The sequence below is a fragment of the Struthio camelus genome, chromosome W (assembly GCF_040807025.1).
Source record: "Struthio camelus isolate bStrCam1 chromosome W, bStrCam1.hap1, whole genome shotgun sequence".
NCBI classification, from domain to species: Eukaryota; Metazoa; Chordata; class Aves; order Struthioniformes; family Struthionidae; genus Struthio; species Struthio camelus.
The window spans coordinates 40,147,729-40,166,939 of NC_090981.1; the positions used below are offsets into that span (position 1 = coordinate 40,147,729).

Below are 19,211 nucleotides of genomic sequence, written 5' to 3' on the forward strand. Positions count from 1 at the left end.
CTTTGGCCATCTGCAAGTTACAGATGCTGACTGAACTAGATAGTGGGGAGAGACAGGCACCTCCACAGGGTAGTTTATTCAATCCTAAATAATGCTTCTAAAAGATGTGCACTAAACTGGTCTCTGGTGGTGCCTGTCTCTCTTCACTGACTACAGAGAAAGCCCAAGGGCTTTAGTTCGGACTAAATGCTTAACTTTTATGTTCTTTTCCAAAGGTAAGTTATAACCTTTTCACTTAAGAAAATATACTGAAAATACTTAGCAACTCCCAATGGCTGGGATTCTTTCTACAGGCAAACATCTTTGTTCATAAAGCACATGTAGACATAACATTTCTTGCTGTACTACTGTATGCAATTACCTATATGCTTCAGGACATGGCAGCAGTGAGGACACTAAGGTCACTACAGTAGTGTAAAAAAAAAAAAAAAAATCATGCCCTTTCTGATAATTTTTCATAGTGCTTTTATTCTCATCCAAAAATACTTTGATACTCATCTAGGTGCTGCAAAAAACAGTTCACTGTTGCCGTTTGTATGCTTTTTAATTTCATTTATTTTTGTTTAAACAGGTGTGTTACTTCAATCAAGTGACATCAGGTGTTCTGCCTCACTTAGCTGCAGATCTCACTGGCTCATCAAAATCCATTGAAGGCACTGCTTTGGAGTGTATCAAGTTCTTGGAGCTGGAAGGCAGCAAGTACTAAAGTCTAAAGCCCTCTTCAGAAATTTGTTTTTGAGATTATCAAGCAGTACTGGTTTAAATACCCGCATATGCGTGTGCTCATCATTGCTCTACAGGCTAGTTACTTTGGATCATGTAGCTGATTTTCAGTGTAAGCCTCAGAATATCTAGCACCTGCACTTCCCATTGATTTAGGATTTGGCCTTAGGCTAAATTCAAATTTTTAATTTTAAAAAGATGAGACAGATTATATTCCTAATTGCATTATTTTGTATAAAAGGAGGCAGACCTTGGCCCAATAGGTCTGTGTATCATAAGACTTTGTCACCATTATAATGTTGTGTTGAACATAACGAAATCCAGTCAGTGGTTAGGCAGAGAGGTAGTAACTGATTTAAGTTAACAAAGAACTGGTGCAACCAAGCAACTTACCAGTGCTCTGGCCTGGCTGCTCAGGATCTTGCACAGGCATTATGCAAGTATATTAGATTACTGTAAATGAAAGTTCTTCGTCTCACCTTGGAGCCATTCTTTACAGGTCTAAATAACTAGGCAAGGTAGCAGCAGCTTTACCACTGTCTGATGTGTTATAAACGTGATACTTTACAGGCAGAGAAAAGCAAATGAAGAATAGTAATAGCACTTTATTCCTTACCTGTTAATGCTTGTTTATTTAATCTGTGCCTTCCAATAAATCATTGTTTCTCGAGTTACATATCCATCATAATTTCTACAACTCTCTCTCTGGAAGGCCTTCAGACTTGTTTCTGGAAAGACTGTTCTGTAGTGACATTGAGGAAGTTGGCCTCCTATAAAAGTTCTCCTATAAATGAGTAAATGCTGGCAAGTTCTATGCAAGAATGTTATGCTAGCACGGAGAGAATAGTTATAAGCTTGGATGTGGTCATGCACAGATGACAAGGTTTCAGAGTGATTTCAGAGGTTTTACTGCGGTGCATCTATTTTGTTTTCTGCTCAAAAGTGCCCTAGTTAAAAAAAAAACAAACAAACAGATAAGATTATGATCTAACTGCTGACAACATGAATTGCAGGGGGCTGGGGGAATTAAAGGAATTGGAGCATGGGAACTGTAGCAGTCATCTTGCTGTAGTCTCCTAAATAGTACAGCCAGAGCTCTAGGGGGCTGATTCACTTCCCACTAAAGCAAATAGATCTTACATGTAACCTGGAACTGAATCAAAGCTCTGCTAATGATTTACAGGTTCCTCAGTTTTGCAAGTGACTTCTCTACCAAGTGCAGTAGAAGAGACACCAGCTGTGTCCTGGAAGCCATCTAGGTGTATTAGCACAATGAGTCACCTGGCCTTCTCAGCAAGACTAATTTAGCTTTGGTACAGCATTACATTGAACCAAAGCATTAGGGAAAGCAGCTTCTCTGGCTCCTAATGAAGACTGGCCACGGCCAGTCACCATACACCACAAGACTGCATTTGTACTTGCTAAAAAAAGCAAGTCAGACCCTGATCTTTGGCTCTTTCTGAAAGGGAGATTTTGGGTCTAGATCCTAACTGTGGAGCATGGTTTTTCATCACATGCATAAAATGCAATACATAAGTCTAGGCAGGGAGGGCTGCAGCCCCTCCAAAGCAGGAACACTACTGGGCCCCTGCTGGCCTCCTCCTAACTCAGCTGGTTGGTAGTATGGGAATGGTCCTGGCCTGTAACAGCTGCAGGTCCAGGCTGCTGCAGCAGGCCAGGAACTCAGCTCTCATTCCCACTCAGCATGCTTTAACCCTTGTTGCATGCAGATGGTGGCAGACAGATGCACTCAAGGGGCAGGTAAGTCTCTATGGTCCCAATTTTTAGTGAACAGAGACACCTAATGTTCAGCTCCAAATACATGCTAAAAAGCTTCAAGGCAGTGCCCAGACTCAGCCTGTGCTAAGCATTCCCTATCAGCCAAGTGACTTCCTGTGCAGCATGTCAGTTCATAACCTGCCTTTAGGGGTACTTAGACTCTCAAGTTAGATTTGGGGCTACCACAAGGGCTATCTAGGCAATTTTTTTTTTTTTTTTGCATTTTTGAGATAGGTGGCCTGATTTCTGTCTCTGGAGCCTATACATGTCTAATCTGCCAACATAATAGTGCGTCCTCCTTTGGTGGTGAGGATAGAGGACCAATGCACACTATCCCTGTTCAATCTGGGCTGCTTGATCCTCATCATCATTAGGTCAGTTACTGATCACATCACTATACACAGTGGTAGGGGCAGGTGCTTGGGAGAAGTGCAAGGCCCATGGGGGGGTACTGTTTTTGTGCTGAACATCCCATGAGGTCCTACTACAAACTGAATCTGGCTGCTCTTGGATGACACGCTGTTTCTGAAAGGGACGAGCTCTAGGCTGGGATATGTGCATCAGCAGAATACCGATACCACTAGGGAAACCATAGCTGCCTAATTCAGGCCTGCAGGTTCAGCCCTCTGACCCTGACATGTAGGCATTAGACCTCTTTGTGAATACAGCTACAGATCTTTAAGAGCATATGGGTTAGTATCTTTTCTACATAGCATAAGTACTCCATAACAAATGCTAGCCAACTTTAAGACAAGGAGATTCAGGAGGCTTCTGGTAGCGCAAGGCTTTCCTTAAGTTCTAATTATTTGTCTAACTTTGAATTTGCTTGCAGGTACAAGCATATTTTTACATGCAGCACTTTTTACAACAGCTTTTCAGATAGCCTTCTTGTAACTACACATCCTTTGTGCAGTCACTTAAAGAAACTATTTATTAGTGGGGGCATTTAACAAATAGTTCTGTCTAACAGTTACTGAAGTGAAGACTTAACTTGTAAAGCTCTATAACTATAGTTATACGGCGTGCACTGCAAACCTTTTCAGTATGTCCTTTTCCTCAGCAGTCACTGAAGCAGAGAACAGGAATAAAAGGGAGGCTTAGACTTATCCAGCACAGGCAAGCAAATGTGTTTGATGATTACCTTAAAACAGCTCTTCCTCTGATTCTGAACATCACATGCACCAGGTTGCAGGCTGCTCACTGAAACCACAATTTGCACACCACACTCCCCCTGTATCTCAGAAGTGTTTGATACCACTATAGAATTCAAGGTGCATGGTTTCAGATGAACAACTCTAGGTAAAAGAACACATTACAACATCAGGGACTTTTTAAACACAGGAAGTAATCTGAAAAGACAGCGGTTCTCTTTCTTACATGAGAATCATATCAATGGAAGCATCTTTTAGGCTAGGATACAGGTTTGTTGCAAAAAAAAAAAAAAATACATTCATATTAAAGTGCTATTACTTTGAACTTCAACAGCTGAATTGAAGCTCTGTAATTAATCCTTCATTTCATCCATAGCCACTCCCCTTCCCCCACTTGAATGTGTGCGCCACTTCTAGTAATCTGAATATACATAGCCTAGCTTAGCTAACTAACTTAAGCACCTTTGTATCCAGAGCAGCTCCAGAAAACCTAAAGTACAGTACTTCTTACTGTATTTATCAGCATTTTATTTTTTTAAAAAGTACAAATACAGAAAGTATCGAGACAATTGAATTCCTGTATTTGTTCTTTGCATTCCAAACCCATAGGTTCTGTGCCTGTTCCTAAGCCTCACAAAACCCAGGCCTGAAGTCAGTTTACTGTCTCGTATTACTCCATGTTCTCAGCAAGGCCACTATATGGACAATTAACACTTTCATTGAAAGGATAAATTAATTCTGTTCAAGCAATAGCTTTATCACTGTGTAGCTTTCTTTCAAGTACTGTTGCTTGTTATTGGCTCATGCAAGGTAAATTTTCAGAAGGCACGCATTTAAGATTTTGGGGGGCACAGAAGTACTATATTTGTCCCATGGCAACCACAACAGTAATACAGCACTAAAAAGCTTGATTTCTCAAGGTACATGGCACATGTGTACACAGCACAGAGAGGCACTGTATGGATATCCTAAATAGCACCTACTGCCTCAGCATTGTGCTAAGACACCATTCAGCCTGAAACACAGCAAGTGAGGTTAGCTTGGGTGCACGTCTCTAGTAACAGCATGCTGCTTTGTTTAAAAAAAAAAAAAAAAAAAAATCTGTTCTGAGATGATGATTAGACACAAATGAAAGACTATCACAGTTGGCTGCACTAGCTGAGTTACTACAGAATTTGGAGCACTGTTGCAGGAACGTTTTGAGTTGGCTTGAGTAACTTTGGTAATATTTATCAGTTTTTCAAATATAGTCTACAGTCTCCATTTAAAAATAAATAAATCTGCCATTAAGCAGATGTCTGTGGGTAGTACAAAGCAAAAGTTTACTCCCAAACCCCCAAGGGACAGGAATACTGGAGAGTAAGATTTTTGAGCTCTTTCCCCGAACAAAGGAGGGGAAACAACCAAGCAGCTCACTTGCTCTCCAACTATTTTCAGCTGTATTTCACCATGGATATCACAGGAAGGGCATGCTTGTGCTCCTCTTAGTGAGCAAATACTCAACTGACTCAAAATACACAAACCGTGTGATAGATCAGCTCACGTACTGAGATGATCTGTCATGAAGGACAGGAATTGCACCCCCAAGCTCTCTAGAAAAAAGGAAAAGTCAGGCAGGCTGCATGACAGCCTGTATATACAGGCTCTAGGGTTTACCCGATAACTTTGATATCAAACTGCTCCAGCTTGCATATCAAGAACAAGAAATCCTTCCTTCTTAAAGCAGGAGGCAGAAAAACCAAACTAGAACCCAACAACAGTGTTTAGGAAACAGCCAAGATCCCTTTCACAGAAACGTAGAAAGACTCTTAATAAAATCAGCATGATTGCCTTCATCTAACAGTATTCTAAGGCAACGCTACTGACCACCTAAATCCATTCGTCATAAACCCCTGTAATAAACTGCACGCACCCTGTTTGGTTACTGTAAGCAGATCCCTGTTATGAAAAGAATGAGATTTCCCTCTTCAGAGAGCCGATAGCGAGTGGGAAAGCTGTATTTCTGCATAAATACACAAAAATAAAATACCTGCTTGCTGCGTATCTTTTGCTCCCAACTTTTCAGTAAGCTGAGTGAGTATGGGAGGCAAAGTGGAAAAATCAGGCACATGGAAGAAAATTTAGCAGCAGCAGCAGTCTGGTCGTTTACTGGAACCAGCAATCCACCCTGTGCGGTCACTACTCTGAAGTGAAGCAATGCAGGGTTACTGCAGTTTGGTACACAAGAGAGGCCTTCAAAAATTAACAATTTTAGGTACTTTCATTTTTGCTTTTTGCAGCTTTGATGTTTCTGTAATTTCTTCATAATCTGCACTCATTCCAGTGGCCCATCGCCCGACAGTAACATGATCTGTGGAATAAAAGACACAAAGTTATGGAAAGGCTAAGCACTACCGTCATATAAAATGTCCTAGTTTGACAAGAGAGCTGAGCTATTAGGGCCTGACACTAGTTCACCAGAGACGTACCAGTTTAGTTCTAGCCCTGAAACTAACTCTCCTTAGAGAACCTTTTTTTTTTTTTTTTAAAAAACTTCTTTGTGCTTTGCAGACTTTCTTCCACAGCTTTTCAATATTCAGAAATCATTAGTATGTTTCTTTTCCTATTTGACTCTCCACAGAGACATGCAAAGAGTATGTAAAAGAAACTCTTAACATAACTCCTAATAACTCTGTGATGAAGATTTCAGAGTATTTCAAGCATCTCTGGATATAAAGTAAAGATGAATAATACAATTCATCCAAATCACAAAGATGAGGAAGCTAAGCTTGAGCAAAATTTACACATCTCCACTTACACCCTTGCATATCAATCAACATCATCCTTTTGCTGTTTAAGTACTAATTATTTAACACACCTCTCCTAAAAACACTGCCACCTATGTGGGGGTTATCAACCAGCCTGCGTTTCTTTTCTGAAAGGCAATTTAATTTTGAAGGCAACAAATCAAATCATACCAAGAATATCAAAGGGATAAATCACTGTTTATCTGGGTTGACTTCTGTATATTAAAGCAACCCAAGTAATTCCACATGAAGAAATGATAAATTGTAGTGCCTAAACATCTCTGCTGGCTGTCAGTTATCTTCACCTAGTCTACTTAAAAGTACTTTGCTTAATGCAAACTGATTTCAGAGTATTACAATTCTTACCAATGGTATCGTAGCTCCAATTAATTCAATTATTTTTAACTAGCAATACCAGTTTTGAAACATCAGTGTAAAGACAAAGATGTCTCTGGGAAGTTAAACTGCAGGTGTAGATCTTCACTATGGATATAAAACTTTCCAAAAAGGGAGGAGGGAAAAAAAAGATTCCAGGTAACTTATTCCAGCTTAACATATAATTTAGAGCTCTACTCCCAGACAGTAGAATGACTTGCATTTTCTTAGCTTGCCTGCACAAAGGCCTTGGCTTTGCAAATTGGCATTTGCTAGTTTCCATTACCTGTCATATACACGCACACCAGTAATTCAGAAAATTCAGAAAATTTCCTTTGATTGCTAACCTCTAGCTCATAGGCCTGTCACATCTTTTACAGTGCAGAGGTGAGGCTAAGCAAGTACGACGACTGCACCCTCCCATATGAGGGAGCAAATACTTAAGGGCCGCTTCCCTGCCTCCTTACGTACCAAATCTGGTCTTTATTTAGCTAAACAGAACTATCAACTGAAGACTCCCTTTCAGTGATATAAGCTGGTCCAACTTTGAGCAACGCTGTTTCCTACAAATGTTTCCTTTCCTTTCTCCTACTGCATCTGTACAGGTTTCAACTTACAAAAAGTATTAATCACACAAAGGTAGCTTGCCATAAACGTGGCCTGCAGAAATCCAGCAAGGTCACCTGCAGGTTTTGAACATGGAAGCACACACCCATCTCTAATGGATGCCACTAAAAATCCCTTAAGCCTTCAAACAGAAAACTTTACGAAACACTTGCTAAGACCACGCACAGCAGAAATTAAGACTAAAGGCCATGATCATGATGCAGCATACAAAAACAAAAAGCTTAAATCCTTAACCTAATGTCTAAAGACACCAGAATATCCCTACTAACAAGTTTATCAAGTTACCCGTGAAGAAATGGCATAAACAGATAGAAAATAAAGAGCTCCACAGAAACCCAGTAACAATTAAGACTGGGCACGGTGGCATTCAAGAAGCACAAAAGCACTCAAAAAAAACACAACAGCAGCGGACACGTAAGTAAAACACTACTCAGAAACTCAGCTTCCTTCTTCTGTTCTTTTTTCTGCTCTCCTGATGCGAAAGTCAATATAAACGGTCTTTTCAATAGCACTGTCTGGCTTCCGTGTACACTCTTTACCCAAGCCTCCTTGTAATCCATTTACAGAGTGGTAGAGCTGGGGTCACTCCAGATTGGGCCACATTCTCATTTATTCCCGAGTAGTTTGAAACATTTCAAATCTTACTGTTTGAATTTGATTCCTAAGAAATTGGCAGATTTTCTCATAGAGCTTTCAAGTCTCAGCAGTCATTTAAGTGGGCACTGCCCAACAATCTACCATGGCCAAGGAGATCTGGAGAAATCTCAAAGTGCAGCTGTTGCCTTCTCATATCCGAAGCTCTTGTCAGAGCAGTTAAGACTCAATCTCGCTTGTTCTAAGCGAGGAAACCAGCATACATCTAGAATGTTACAAGTGCTCTGTAAGACAACAAGTGACATATCCTAGATATAGGATGAGATACAATGGCTAAAGCATATGCTTCTGTCACATACCTAAATATTTCCTATGTAAATTCTACAGTGGTTTATGGCATATTATTAATCCAAACGTTCTATAAGCCATACAAAGGAAGCGAGGAGGGAAAAAAACAAAACCCAAAACAACTGTTCAATCACTTCAATACCAGCATCAATCTTCACAATCTTGTTCTGTGGTTTTGCTGCCCTTAGCATATTTTATATTTTTTATATTAACGCTATATAGAGTAAGTATATATGTGGATGTAAGCACAGATTTCTCCCCTCTCCAAAAGCAATGGCATAGGGGAAAAAAAAACGCCCTTAGTCCGTAATGGTCATCTGCAAATCACATCACCCTTTTACAAATCAATGCCTTACAAAAAGGTATTACCACATGTAACAAGTGCTGCTGAATTCAGTGCAAACTGAGATTTAAGTGGGAGGGGGGAAAAAAAGTACATATTTTGTCCAGAATGATCAGTGAACAATGGAAGCACCTTTTTCAAACAAAGCACCTCCTATCATTGGCATTACTTGAAGTTAGGGTGCATATAAAACCATATGTTTGATTCAGAGAACTGAGCTTAATCAGCCAGGCAAGTTTATAAGGTATCTTTCCACCCACACAGGTTAACAGAACATGTAAGCAAGCAGCTTATCATTAGCTGGTAGATCTTTCCTATCAGCCTGACATAGGACTAAGTGATTATTTTGTTACTGCAAAAAAGTTTCTTCCTTTCCTCTATTGACAAATACATTAAATACATTAACTCTTTCCATCACCCTCTGTCCTAGAGGCATTAGGGTAGGACAAATCTCTAGTCTCCTCTTCCTCCACCTCTGTCTTGAGTAACATTTGCCTACCACATGAAGCTTTTCCCAGCTGCCATTACCATATTGCAACTGATATTATTTTGAGTTCTGTCACTTCCCAAATAAATCAAAAGAAGCAACCAGTTTTATGAGTTTTCTTCTACAGCTGCTAGAGATGCAAACAGCAGTAAAAATACTGGCTAACAAATACACACTAGCTCATATCACCTTCAGAAACACACCAGCTAGTTTTTTTTAATTTTAAAGTTCAAGTTTTGCCTAGCCACTTAATTCCCCTCCACCACCTTACTATACATACATACTCCCAAAGGAAAGTCATCTTCGGTACTTTCAAGCATGCTTCTCAGTCCTCTTTTTTCCTGACCAAAGCCAGGCAAAGCAGTAAATGCAAATTACTCCGCTGTGCATTCAAACACCATCATTCATCATTTCCTGGCATCTCACCTGAGTTCTGATTTTCTGGACAGTCTTTTCTGAAGTGCTCCACAGAGCCGCAAAGTCGGCAGCAGCCACCTTTTAAAAGAGAAAGTTTTCAATCATCCCAGGAGAAAGTTTGTTTTACTCCTATTTGTATGTCGTAAAGTCTTGCTCTACTTTTCTGTAGCAACAAATTCTGTACACGCTCCACATACCAAGATTAGTACAAATCCAGATAAAGAATTGTCCCTTTAGATAGGTCGAGACTCCTAGGTACAATATGACGTTGGGGAGCAGATGAGCAACCAGCTTTAAAAGCCTGCACACACCAGCAGTATCAGTGTCTGTCTCAGACAGAGCCATTAGTAATCAACGGTGCTCTGTAAAACACCAAAAACTACAAATTTCTATCACCACATATTGAATACTTCCGAATTGTTTGAAGCTCTCTTTTTGAGAAAAGCAGCTGAATTCCGCTGAAATACAACCATTCAAAGTGACTTTTGAAATTCATAGGAGCTGCTGATAGATAGGTACTGAAATATGAATTCTACTCATAATCCAAACATTGAAAGAAGTGCAATGTCTCTAAAGTGATTAGTCTTCCAAGGTAAAGGCGTTATAAAATCACCTTTTTCAATTTGTGAGATCCCAAGTTTGTACCGCCCTTTCACACTGTAACATGTACAATCCAGTTAGCCACGCTTTGTGCCCTTCTTGAAATTGCAAGGACAAGTAAGTTCTCATACTTTGCATCTGAGCTGATTGTCTAACACTAAACTTACAATTAAAACAGAAATCCCTAGGTAATGAAGATTAACACTGGATTCCTCAGAACTGCCAGTTACTTTTATTTACCGTAGAAGATACTGGGAAATTCTTTTTAGTAGGATCCCCTATTCACTTGCAGTACTGTACATAGACCTGTTCCTTTGTTTTTCATTAGATAAGTATAAAATAAGTGTTTCTGTTTCAATAAATTGTTACACTCACCTTCAGCATACAATCCTTTGGGATTATCTGGACATGACCTTGAAAGATGCCCCATCTCACCACAGATGAAACATTTTGCGTATGGAAATGCCCCTGAAAAATCCCATGCAGTTTATGGTGCATATTAAAAGCTTATTACAGTCACAATTTTTCCCCAGAGAATACACTATAATTATACTAACTTTCTATACGCTGTATTATCCATTGTTATAATCATGTATTCCTTGAAACATGTCAACTTATGTCCCCAGAATGGTTAATTTACTAAAAAAGCCTGTATTTCAGTAGTCAGAAAACCCAGACAAAGCTCTCTGAGAAATACAAACTTCTGAATCTTACCAACAGCTGGATCTATTTTTGCTTTGCATTTGGTGATTTCATGTTCTGTGGATCCACATCGGTAACAGATTCCTGTACCCATATCTTGGCTTTCAAGTACAGCTGGGCAATCAGCAATCCCATGGCCGGGTCCTCTACAGTGGAAACACACCTTTGAAAATAAAAACGAAGTTACATACTTTTTCGTATCAGTTCACAAAGCAGAACGCAGCACTTACATGTAGCATTACTAAAGAATTAACTTACTCCTAGGACCTAATTAGCACTTACATCAAGCAGGTTTTCACTAGACCGCTATTCCTCTTGACTGAAACCTTGAGGGTTTTACCAGATATATATCTCTAGGTGAGAGTAACAATCTCTCTCATGAATGGCCCGCAAAGACAAGAGACTCCTAGTGGATTAAGGCCTTCAGGCTTTTTAGAAGGCAGACATATCCCAGGGATTTTCTCTCATGGAAAAAGTACATTAAGTAGTTAGATAAAAGAGACAGTGCAGCATGTCACAAACCAGCTGTCAGTGGTCGAAGTCATTACACCACACTCTTATGGGTACTTTTTTCCTTTCATCAACAGTACAGATAGAAATTTCATATTGGGCATCCACTCATCAATAACTGAGTTCCCTAGCTGAATGATGATATTTGACTCCAATTACAGCACAGTTCTCAAAGTTCTTTAAGTATTACTGCTATAAGTGCTAAAAGTACACACAAGCAACGTTGCACCAGTCCTACAACTTATTTATAAGCAAAAACTTCCATGGCTCAGATAAATTATTAGATTCTCTTCACTATTGTCCACATTCAGCAAAAGTTATACAGGTAACTGCTTTTACATAGTGCCAGAGTTAGCTAGAAAACTCATGACAATTCTCAAGCAGAGGGTACTGCAGAAAGAGGCCCCAGAATAACAAGAAAGTACAAAGGTAGACAGGAAAATTGTGCAGATGAATCATATAAGGAGATGTACTGAATTAGATTCACCTAAGGAACAAGAAGGGTTTGGCCATCACTCCAAGCGTAGCAAGAACAGGGCAGCCAGAAGAGCCATCCTTTAGGTTAAAGCTTAAGTTGAAACTCACTATTCGTTTTAAAGCTGAGATATTTAAACTCACTTTTTATTAACTCAAAACATCATGCAGTGTGTGGTCTGCTTCTAACCAGATAAGAGACCTCATCTCCTTACATAATCTTCTCCTGACGCTATCAGCAAGCGGTAAGGAATATGCGTTTTTCACAGTGGGCTTTTTTTCCTAGTTTTTAAGGAGCTATGGAAACAAAACTACACACAGCTCAAAACAAAACTCACCATGGCATTTTTCTTTGCTTCTTGCCTCTTCAGTCTTCTTCCCTCCCGACGCCTGTCCTTCTTCAAGGCTACTGCTACTTCCTCCCTCACCTCTGGGCTGTCTGCTTCTATCACCTCTCCCTTACGCACAGCCTGTGAAGCCTGTTTTAAGTACTCCATAAACCCATTAACATCTTCATTCAGATAGTCTTTTTTCTTTTTATTCTTCTTTTTATTCTTTTCTTGCTCTTTCTTTAAAGAAAGAGGACTTGAGTTATTTCCTTCTTTACCCTTCGCTGTCTCCCTGGAGGAACCCTTTACCATTTCTTCCCAAGGCGTAGCATCCAGCGCTTTTTCGCTGTGCGCAGCATTTTTACGAGCCCATCTAGTCATGACTGTCCCGGGAGCAGCTTAGAAAGCTTAAAAAAAAAAACACAACAGCAGCGAGAAAACGCATTAAGTTTAACACAGGAACCTAGAGAGACGCTCCAAGGAGGAAGGCAAACACAGCGCAGCCCCTGCTCCCATACGGGGCCGATCTTCTACGGCGCAGAAACAACAGTAAAGTCGTTTACGAGAGCGGCACAGGCAGAGCAGACGGCGGGACAAGGCAAAGGCCCGGCCCGGCACAACGCGGCGCGCGACCGTTGCCGGGGCCTCGCGCGCGCGACCGACCGAACGACCGACCGACCAACCGACGGATGGACGGACCGACCCACCCCCGGCCCGGCCCGGCGCCGTCAGGGCGGCCGCCCGCCCCCAGGGCCGCGGCGGCGCTGCCAGGGGGCGGCCGATCCCCGCAGGCGCCGCCGGGTTCAGGGCGGCCCGGACCACCCCCCCGGGGCAGCCCCGGAGACCCCGCTCACCCGCCAAGTCCGCCGAGGCAGTAGAGACTTTTCTAACAGAGCGGCCGCGCCCGGCCACTTGCCTTGCCGCGCACCGGAAGTGGAGCTGGGTGGCCGCAGCCGGCCGTAGGCGGGGATGAGGCAAGAAGGGCTCGCGCCGCCGGGGGGTGGGGTCTCGCGGGTCTCGCGTACACGTCACGGTACGTCACGTCCCCTCCGCCCCGCCTCCGGCCTGGCGCGTTGCCCGTCGGGCGCCATGTTGCGGCAGGGCCTGGGGGTGGCGGGGGCGTGGGGAGGGCTGCGAGTGCGCCCCTGGGGAGCGAGGTGAAGGCGTTGCGGTACTAGCGGGCTGGTGCTCAGCGGGGCTGCAAGTGCTTCCCGCCAGGAGGGCCGAGGGGGTGGGCTGCCCCCTTGTTGCCTCACCCAGCGGCCGCGGCGTGTGTAGGGGTCCCTGGAGCTCCCGTCCTTCGCAGCTGCCGCACCAAAATTGTCTCCCGTGTTGCTTTCGTTTGATAATGGAAAGAGTAAAGTGTGTTCATGTTTCTCTGTACTGTCTCATTGAAACAAAGGTGCCACTGGAGGGAGCTTGCATCTGTAGTCTGCGAGCATCACGTGAAAAGACTCCTTAGCGCAGGTAGCGCTCTTCCCCGCTGTCCGTTACAGGGAAGTCACGTTTACCTTCTTCGTTGCTATGGTAGAGAGAGCAAAGGCCACAGTCCTGTGCTGGGCTTGGGGTGCCGAGGCAGCGCGGTGGGAGCAGGAGCTCCTTGCCAGCCGCCGAGGCCCTGCAGTCACCCACTCAGCTGCGGCTCCTCGGGGCGGCCAGGAGCTGCTCGGAGGGGACGGGAGGCAGGAGTGCCACCCTGGCTCCTGCTCTCTCCCAGTGGGAGTGCTGTCTGACGCAGTATCGCGGGCTGTGCTGGTTAGAGCGGCTCCAGCCTGGGCCGAGGAGCATGGAAGCGTAACCCGTTGCCATCTGCCTTGTCCCTGGGCTGGCTCCGATGCTGGGAGCGGGCTCAGCTCTTTGTTAGGAGATCTCTTAGCTTGGCTTAGGCCAAGCCAGCCAAGTTTCTTTTTTTATTCTCCTAGTCTCTCTTTCAGTCTGAAAAGGAACCAGTCAGCGCTGACATCCGCCCTTCTCTGCTCTCTGACAGATACCAATAGGAGAAGGGAATAAGCAACTTCTGAAGGAAAAAGACTCTCAGGGTTTGACAAGTCAGGAAAGCTTTTCCAGTTACACAGCATAACTGTGCATATAGAAGCCACTATACTTGTGCACCTTACCTTTTTCCTTTGCTCACTCCTCCTACCACGCTACCTCCTACCATCAGCTTCACAAAATGGAGTGGATGAACGGCCACAGCAGGTACTGGCAATCTGAGCTGGTGAGTTCCCATGCTGCGGTGCTCTGGGGAATACTGCTCCACCCCCAGAGCAGCCAACGCAAATGCCTGTGTACTGTGCCGTGCCCCTCAATCACAGCGCAGGGTGCAACAGAGCTGCGAAGGAAGGGGAACCTGTAAAAGCTCAGGCACAGTCCATCGTGCAGCCAAACATTTATCAATGTCCTAATGCTGGGGCCGTGGTCCTTGGAAACTCCTCCAGTAAATCCATGCTGGGTGCAGCTGTACTCTCTCAGTTCTGACACTTGCACAGTTCACATTTTTATACCAGACCCTCTTTGCGGATGGGAAACTGTGCTGGTGCAATTGCATCACGTTAAATGCACACACCCTTTAGTAAAGCCATTTTCATTTAGGCTGTGCTCATCTTTCATCAAGGCTGATGCCAGGACATCAGAATGTCCCTTACCTCCATCACGTAGCAGTGAGGCCAATTCAAACCTTTCAGCTGAAAAATTCACACTGGACATCTCAAGAAACAAAGCTTTTTGAGATATAATGTATGATATATTTCTCTTTTCAACCCTCCCCTCCCCAAGGTTCACAAAGTAAATCTCCAGGACTATATTGTTGGAAGTCCCTGCATAGGAACGAAATACATGTTCATAAATAAAATAAGAGTTTCTTCTCAATTACTCTCAATTCAGTCTCCTGTTTCATGTAATTTTGGCATTTCACTAGATCTCCATTGCTTTTCCTGGGCAGATAGAGATGGTGTTACAAAAGCAGCTGGACACCGTTCCTTCTTTATTAGTTATCTTTAATATTTGTGTCTCTCTAGAGAAATTGCCTTGCTGTATTTCGCTCATTTTCTGGGGCTTTGCATCCGCTAGAGGGAGATGTGCTCAAAGAGTACATTGATTTTGCTATTAAACTCCATCACTGCCAGTAAGAACCAACATAGATTTGGAAATAATTGGAATACATGTATTGCAGGTAAAAATAATCAATGAACACCATTTAAGAGTCACTTTTAGTAAGATGGGAAATAAAACCAGAGAGACTCATGTTTTCATTTTAAACTAAAAATAACAAAATTGCTGATGAAGTTACAGCTCAACCACAACACCAGGATCTAGTTGTTCCTGCAACATGCTGGCCAGTGAGCCAGCAGATGAAAAATCATGGCCAAAGCTGATTCATATAGGCAGAAAGAGCTACAAGAAACAGGCAACACTGGGCCAAGGATAAAGAAGATAAAGGCAGGCTGGGATCCCACGGGCATACGCATGCATCACGTAACAGTTGCAGATAGTGTACGCATGCATCACGTAACAGTTGCAGATAGTATGTATACTCTGTATGGATGAGGCAGTGTTTTATGAATAGCCAGGTACTGGCAAGTTGTAAGATTTTAAAATGCTTGCTAGGCTTAATTCTTTTTAAACAGCTGGGGTGAAGTGCCTGCTAATCTGTATGGAGCAGACATGACCAGATTAATTTTATGTATTGCAGTGGGTAAGAGTAGGCGTTAGCCAAATGGAGAGAAAAGCACTACACACACGTGTGTGCACACACACACAAACACACACACACACACACGTATTCAGTTATCTCTGCCTGTCTGTCTGCCTACCTATTTTCATTTAGTCAAGACAAGAGCATCCCTTCTCCTGGTGCATACAGCCTGCTTGCTGTTCTTGCTTCAGTGCAGCTTTTCACTTGGCTGCAACTTTCGATTTTGTTCTTGCTCTTCATCTGGCTTACTGAACGCACAAAAGGATATAAAGAAAATCTGAGGAACAGCATAAGCAAGACCAACAAAAAGGGGCTTGCTTTCTTTTCTTTCTGTTCTACAAAAATGCTAAACATGTTGCCTTTTCTGCAGCCTGCAAAAGTTTCTGTGTGTGTGCGTGTGTTCGTGCGTGTCCAGGCTTCTGGGCAGGATGGGTGCTGCTTGCCGTCCCCCATCAAGATTACAGGAAGTGGAAAAGGCTGTTTAATACCTTTCCACTGTAAGAGTATTTTCCCCACACATATCACTTCTTTGATCTTGACCACAATTTGCACTTTTTGTTTTGATTTGACACTAGTCACCCAGGAGCTCTGCTGTCCATAGGTAGCAGGTGAAAAATTAGCATGACAACAGTTGCATAAATCATTGCATTTTGTTGCCTTTTTTTTTAAAACATTCTACTGTATTCACAATGCTAGGAGATACCAAATTGCCTGTCCACAGCACAGTATTGGGAACAGCATAGTCTAGAGCCTCACTTACCAGATTTGTTTTTCGTGCTCACCAACCCATCACAGAAGTACATGCTCTGGAGATGTGAGGGAATAGAGATGGGAAACCAGTCCAGCAGATCCTGTGGCTTCTTTGGTAGCTCAGGATGAAATCTCTAGGCACATTGTGGTTTGGTTTGAATCACTCAACGTTAGCAGCCTAAGAGTCAAAATGAAGCACAGATGAATCCTCCTCCCTTCTTCAAGGACTTTTCTCTGTTCCTTAGATCATCATTATTATATTAAGTAGCTTAATCCACGGCCTGACTCGGTGTGCTCATGTCACTTACAGAGCTGATTCCTCAGTCCATGGCAAGGACGAGGGACACCACAACATGCCATCAGCCATGGCCGTCGCCAGAGGAAGCGTGTTGGTGCCAATGGCCAAGGGATGCTGCCATGGGATGCCCAGCACTGTGGGATGCCCGGCACTGTGGGATGTCCGGCACTGCGGGATGCCCAGCACCGCAGGATGCCCAGCACTGTGGGATGCCCGGCACCGCGGGATGCCTGGCCCTGCAGGTCCCACAGCTCCCTGTCTCCAAGCTCCCTTCCAGCCCGCCTGGTCACACACGCTGCCCATAGTTTACTTAGATCGTGGCAATGCAGCTGAAAAAACACATCTTGGCTCTCACGGAGCAGCTCTTGGGAGGCTCCTGGCCGAACGAACACACCTAAACGGGCTAAGGCAATACTGTGGGGAACTAGGAGGCGGCTTCTCCGCTGCTTGCCTCAGGAGGCTGCTGCAGTGGGGGGGGGAGGGTGCCGATGCCGATTGCTGCCGCTGCAGCTCGATAATATTTATAATCTGTAAACCCCCAAAAGAGAAGGTTTGTCTATTGAAGAAGTGCCCTAATTGTTGTTATTTTGATTTAAGCTTAGGCAGAGAAAGGAACAAGTAAGGCCTGTTTTTGCTTAAATGCTTTTGGACCTGCAGTATTCTGAGGGCTCCTGTACAGAGATGTATTTTGTTGGTGGTGGGTTTTTTTAACCATAAACTGAACAGATTACAGAACCTTTTTTTTTTCGGCTTTCTTGTCTGTCTGTGGCAAATGGTTACATATTCTGTATTTAATGTCAACTATTTATGGATTTCAATTGTTCGGTGCAAGGATGCCCCGTCTTCAGCGAGCCTGCTCAGCTGACCGCAGCCCTGTGTTAACTCCATCCGGTGACCTTCCCTGCTGCTCTCATTCTTCAAGACATTTCAACAAGCACTTAAATATGTGTTGCTAGGTCAACTTACATATTTAAAGGTTTATTTTCAGGCACGTGCTTAAATGCCTGGATGAACCGAGGCCTTTCACCGTTAGCCTGCAGTTGGCTATTTTATGTAGTTACTTTACACCGTGAACATACACGGCTCTTTAATATTTTCGTATCCAAATGAAAAACTGGATGACGTCATTCAGGTGAAGGAGGATTATTAGAGACACACTATCAGGACAGACAAAGAATTTTCTCTCTTGTTAATTTTGATAGCTCCCCATTAAGGATTCATTGTTTTCTTGTAGGATATCATAATTTTTGATTTTTCAGAAACACACAGGGAAAAACTATATGACTTTAAACTTAAATAGCACAGTTCTACACTTTAGATAGTCACTTAATATTATGGAATAAGTTTTCATTTCTATAGTTGTTGAGGTACAGTAGACACCCAAGAACTCATTATCCTCTGCGATTTACTGGCACCTATTGGGATGCAATGCACTCTTCCTCCTACAGTACTGACTGTACTTAAAATAAAGCTGCTGTGTTTCACAGAATAAAATAAAACAACAGTTTCAAATATCACGCAGAAATAAACATATAGGCAGAGATTCCTTAGGCATGCTAAGCAGTAAGGGAGAGCTCTACATGCTGCTTCTGATCATTACAGCATGACTCCTACCTCTTACTTCTGTTCATCGGCTCCCCTCATTTCTGCAGAGGAAAGTCTAAGTAAGTGCCAGCAGTCTCTGCAGGCATTTACCAAGTGTCACGCCAATGATCGCTGTATGATATCAAATATCGCAACCAACGCCCAAAGGTATTTGGATAACTGGTTCCTGTTTACGAGTCTCCTCTTTGACTGCAGCTGGAGTTAGGCAACCGGATATATTCTTAAGATTTGCCACTAACAGCTTTTGGAATTAGTAGTTTGTCTTTGCTTTCTTGACTGGTTTGGCTTGAGGAGGTGTTCTGGCTTGGAGGAAGGAAGTCCACCTCACTAGATAGTCAAAATATAGTTACAGCTTGAATATGTATAATATATACAATCTTATATATATATTTATGTATGTGTGTATATGGGGGCAACATACATACATATACATACATATGTACATACCTATGTGTATGTATTATAATATAGACATATATTTGGTGATAGATTTAGCTAGCTATCTAGTCTCAGCAACATACAGGTCTTTTTAGGCTTAAAATGCACACATTAATTATTTATATTTATATTTATTTATATTTATTATTTTCAAATGTGGCTGTTACTCATGTCCCTAAGG

The 19,211-nt window shown here is 42.8% G+C and overlaps 2 protein-coding genes across 8 annotated transcripts in view; one reads left to right on the forward strand and one right to left on the reverse strand.

Annotated features, from left to right (window-relative positions):
• Positions 1-1,393, forward strand: part of LOC104152902 (acetyl-coenzyme A thioesterase) — a 31,733-nt gene extending 30,340 nt beyond the window's left edge. For all 6 annotated transcript variants that reach the window (XM_068925378.1, XM_068925383.1, XM_068925379.1 and 3 more), the window contains one exon: positions 572-1,393. In XM_068925378.1, coding sequence (XP_068781479.1) covers positions 572-706 — 135 coding nt within the window. In that variant the 3' untranslated portion in view covers positions 707-1,393. The remainder of the gene's footprint in view (positions 1-571) is intronic.
• On the reverse strand, positions 532-13,245 carry LOC104152901 (zinc finger CCHC domain-containing protein 9). Of its 2 annotated transcripts, XR_011137418.1 has the most exons (7): positions 13,100-13,245; positions 12,255-12,652; positions 10,945-11,095; positions 10,606-10,698; positions 9,640-9,708; positions 3,644-6,003; positions 737-1,670 (listed from the first exon to the last, which is right to left on the reverse strand). XR_011137418.1 is itself a non-coding variant. In XM_068925384.1 (6 exons), exons 2-6 carry the CDS (start codon positions 12,624-12,626, stop codon positions 5,888-5,890), a joined length of 801 nt encoding a protein of 266 aa, XP_068781485.1. In that variant the 5' UTR covers positions 12,627-12,652; positions 13,100-13,245; the 3' UTR covers positions 532-5,887. The 2 variants fall into 2 exon arrangements, 1 of the variants encoding a protein (XP_068781485.1); XM_068925384.1 differs by having other exon boundaries at positions 532-6,003.
• Positions 13,246-19,211: the final 5,966 nt, after the last annotated feature.